Genomic DNA, 2711 nt, shown 5'->3' with positions numbered 1-2711 from the left:
AGAGTAAAATTTTAGTAGGAAATGAATTTTGGGTAGATTAGGAGATTGGGGTGGGAGGGGAATAAAAGTTTTTGAGGGAAAGTGGGAGGGAGTAAAAATTTTGGGGGAAAATAAAAGGTTTTGAGGGTTTTTAGGAGTAAAATTCTGAAGAAAAAAAAAAGTAAATGGGAGAATAAAATTTTGGTGGGAAATGAATTTTGGGTAGATTGGAGGATTGAGGTGGGAGGGGAATAAAAGTTTTGGAGGGAAAGTGGGAAAGAGTAAAAATTTTGAGGAAAAAGTAAAAAGATTTGAGAGTTTGGGGTAAAAATATAAAATATTATAATTTGATATTCGAATTATTCAAATTTAAAAACTCAACTCGATTTGAACTCAAAATTCGAAAAAAATTCGAATTGACTCAAATAACTCAATTTGTTTAACTTAAAATTCAAAAAAAAATTATTTTTTGAGTCGAATCGAATTTTACTTACAATTAATAAGGGATAAGGTTGAGACAATTCACCCAATTCGGAATAGAGACAAGCAAAGAGCCATTTAATGATCGGAAGTCAATTATTCTAGGGGAGGGGGGTTTAGGCTGATTTTTCAGTGTCTCTTTGTGGCTAAATCCTTTCTCTTCCTTAGAAGCCTCAGTTTATATTAGTGGAACCTCCTAATCCTAGGGTGCCATGTGTGAGGGTATGATCAAGGCTCAAGTACATTGTTATGACATACCAAATGCCATAGATAAGGTGGCCCTATAGCATGGCAGGGTGGCACTACAAAATGTACAAAGCTCTTTGAATTGGGTGAGACTTGTCCGTATTGGGAATTCACATGACGCGGATGTAATTCTGTCAACAATTTTATCTGAGGTGTTTCATTAACCTTTAAATGATGCTATGAGGTGTTTGTATAGAAAAGAATGCAATGCAAGAAGTTTAGTAAAATGTCACATGACAAAGCATAACAAAATAATAATTTTAATTGAGAAATGCAAACTCCGAAATCAACCATTTTAGACACAAAACAATTAATATGACGTCAAAAAATATAAAACCAACACTATACAAATATATAAACATATAAAATCTATGATTTGAATTCTTAGTTTATCAAATTTATATAAACATATGGATTGTAACTATGTTACCTCAAATACAATATATATATGTATGAGCAGTTACTCTGAGGTGCAGTAGTGGCGTCACTCAGGTTTGTATCTTCACTAGATCAGTGTGATCTTTGCCATCCATTTTGCGAGCCAAAACTTGCCTGATATAGTCAATATACTTAATCTTCTTATACATTGGAGGACGATGGGGATCATCCACCATTGAATCAAGTGGGCCGATTTCCAGTTCATCATCTACATGTGCGAATGCCGCCGCTGAAATCCTTGCTTTCTTCTCGTTTGTAATAGCTCGGTGTTCTGTGCTTTTGTACACTCCATTGCTCATAATCTGATTAACCAACAACCAGAACAAATATGAAGTGTTCTTTTTCATAAATTTTCATCCAAACTTATCATAATTATTAGAACATGAACACATTTATCTATTGCCTACCTCGATAGCATCACTGATGTTGACCACAAGAGCATTAGGAATTGGTTTAACAGGGATCCACTCTCCCTTGTGCTTAATTTGGAGGCCAATGACATCATCATCTTGCAGAAGCACAGTTAGTGAGCCTCCATCAGAATGAGGGCTAACACCAAACACAAGATCAGGACTTGAACATGGCGGATAATAGTTCATTCTCATTAGTTGTTTCAGCTCCCCTTGATACCTTTTCAATCCATCTCTTTCAATCCCCATTAGTATGGATAAGTTTGCATTGATTTCCTCAGCTACCTTTTGTACTTCTATCGAGTATTCTTCCACTGCCTCTCTGTGATACGATTATGAGAATAAAATATCTTGTGTAAATTAAGTATCATGGTTTGGCTAGAAGGATTACATACTTGAAACCTGGTAAATTGAGTGGCCAAAAGTTTAAATTCCTTTGTTCAAGAGGAAGAGTCTTTAATGCAACGAGGTCACACCAATCAAGCTTTTGTTCCTCTGAAACTACATAGGCTTGTCCGTATCCTTCAAGATCATTTGCACCCATTGCATACTTCTTTTTCTCCATTAATGGCAACTCAAAGAAAGCCGCCATTGCTGCCTTCATCGTCTGCAGGATCTTCACTTGCACACCATGATTCCTTATCTGTAAAACTCAAATGATGAAAAATCCAGGTTTTCATTCAAGTCTGTATAGTATTGCAAAGTTCCCTTGTTTAGTTACCTGAAAGAATCCCCATTCCTTGCAAGCAAGATCTAGTTTCCTTGTTTCATGTTCATCACCTTTGGCTAACAATGAGAAATCTATGATTGGGATTTGAAGTGAGGCTTGAAGGCTCTCAGAAGAAATGGAGGATGGCCTGTCCTTGATTTCTTGAATGTATCTTTCAGGGACTGACTGATACGCATTCGTCACTATTTCTTGAACACTTTGGACTGGCAAAGATTTGCCCCATCCCAGTCCATTATCTTCTTTAATACATCCATTTTCAACCTTTAGGTCCATTTTTTTTAGTTGCTGAAGGTTAGTTCCTAAAGTGAGGTTTTACAGACCAAAATTGTTGGATGAGATTTGCTTCTGTTGATGAGTTCAAACTTCAAAGCTATCCGAATCCGGGTTTTGCATTTCTTTTAGATTCGTTTCCGGTAAATTTTGGAGCT

General features: G+C 36.2%; 1 protein-coding gene across 1 annotated transcript; it reads right to left on the bottom strand.

The window, feature by feature from the left end:
- Positions 1 to 950: 950 nt before the first annotated feature.
- LOC121229571 (protein SRG1) lies at positions 951 to 2711 on the bottom strand. The gene is made up of 4 exons (XM_041114175.1): positions 2275 to 2711; positions 1949 to 2196; positions 1551 to 1875; positions 951 to 1445 (listed from the first exon to the last, which is right to left on the bottom strand). Exons 1-4 carry the CDS (start codon positions 2554 to 2556, stop codon positions 1194 to 1196), a joined length of 1107 nt encoding a protein of 368 aa, XP_040970109.1. The 5' UTR covers positions 2557 to 2711; the 3' UTR covers positions 951 to 1193.

Source organism: Gossypium hirsutum, chromosome A05 (assembly GCF_007990345.1).
Source record: "Gossypium hirsutum isolate 1008001.06 chromosome A05, Gossypium_hirsutum_v2.1, whole genome shotgun sequence".
Lineage (NCBI taxonomy): Eukaryota > Viridiplantae > Streptophyta > Magnoliopsida > Malvales > Malvaceae > Gossypium > Gossypium hirsutum.
Note: the sequence above shows the minus strand (reverse complement) of the source record. Positions and strands in the feature narration are given on the sequence as shown.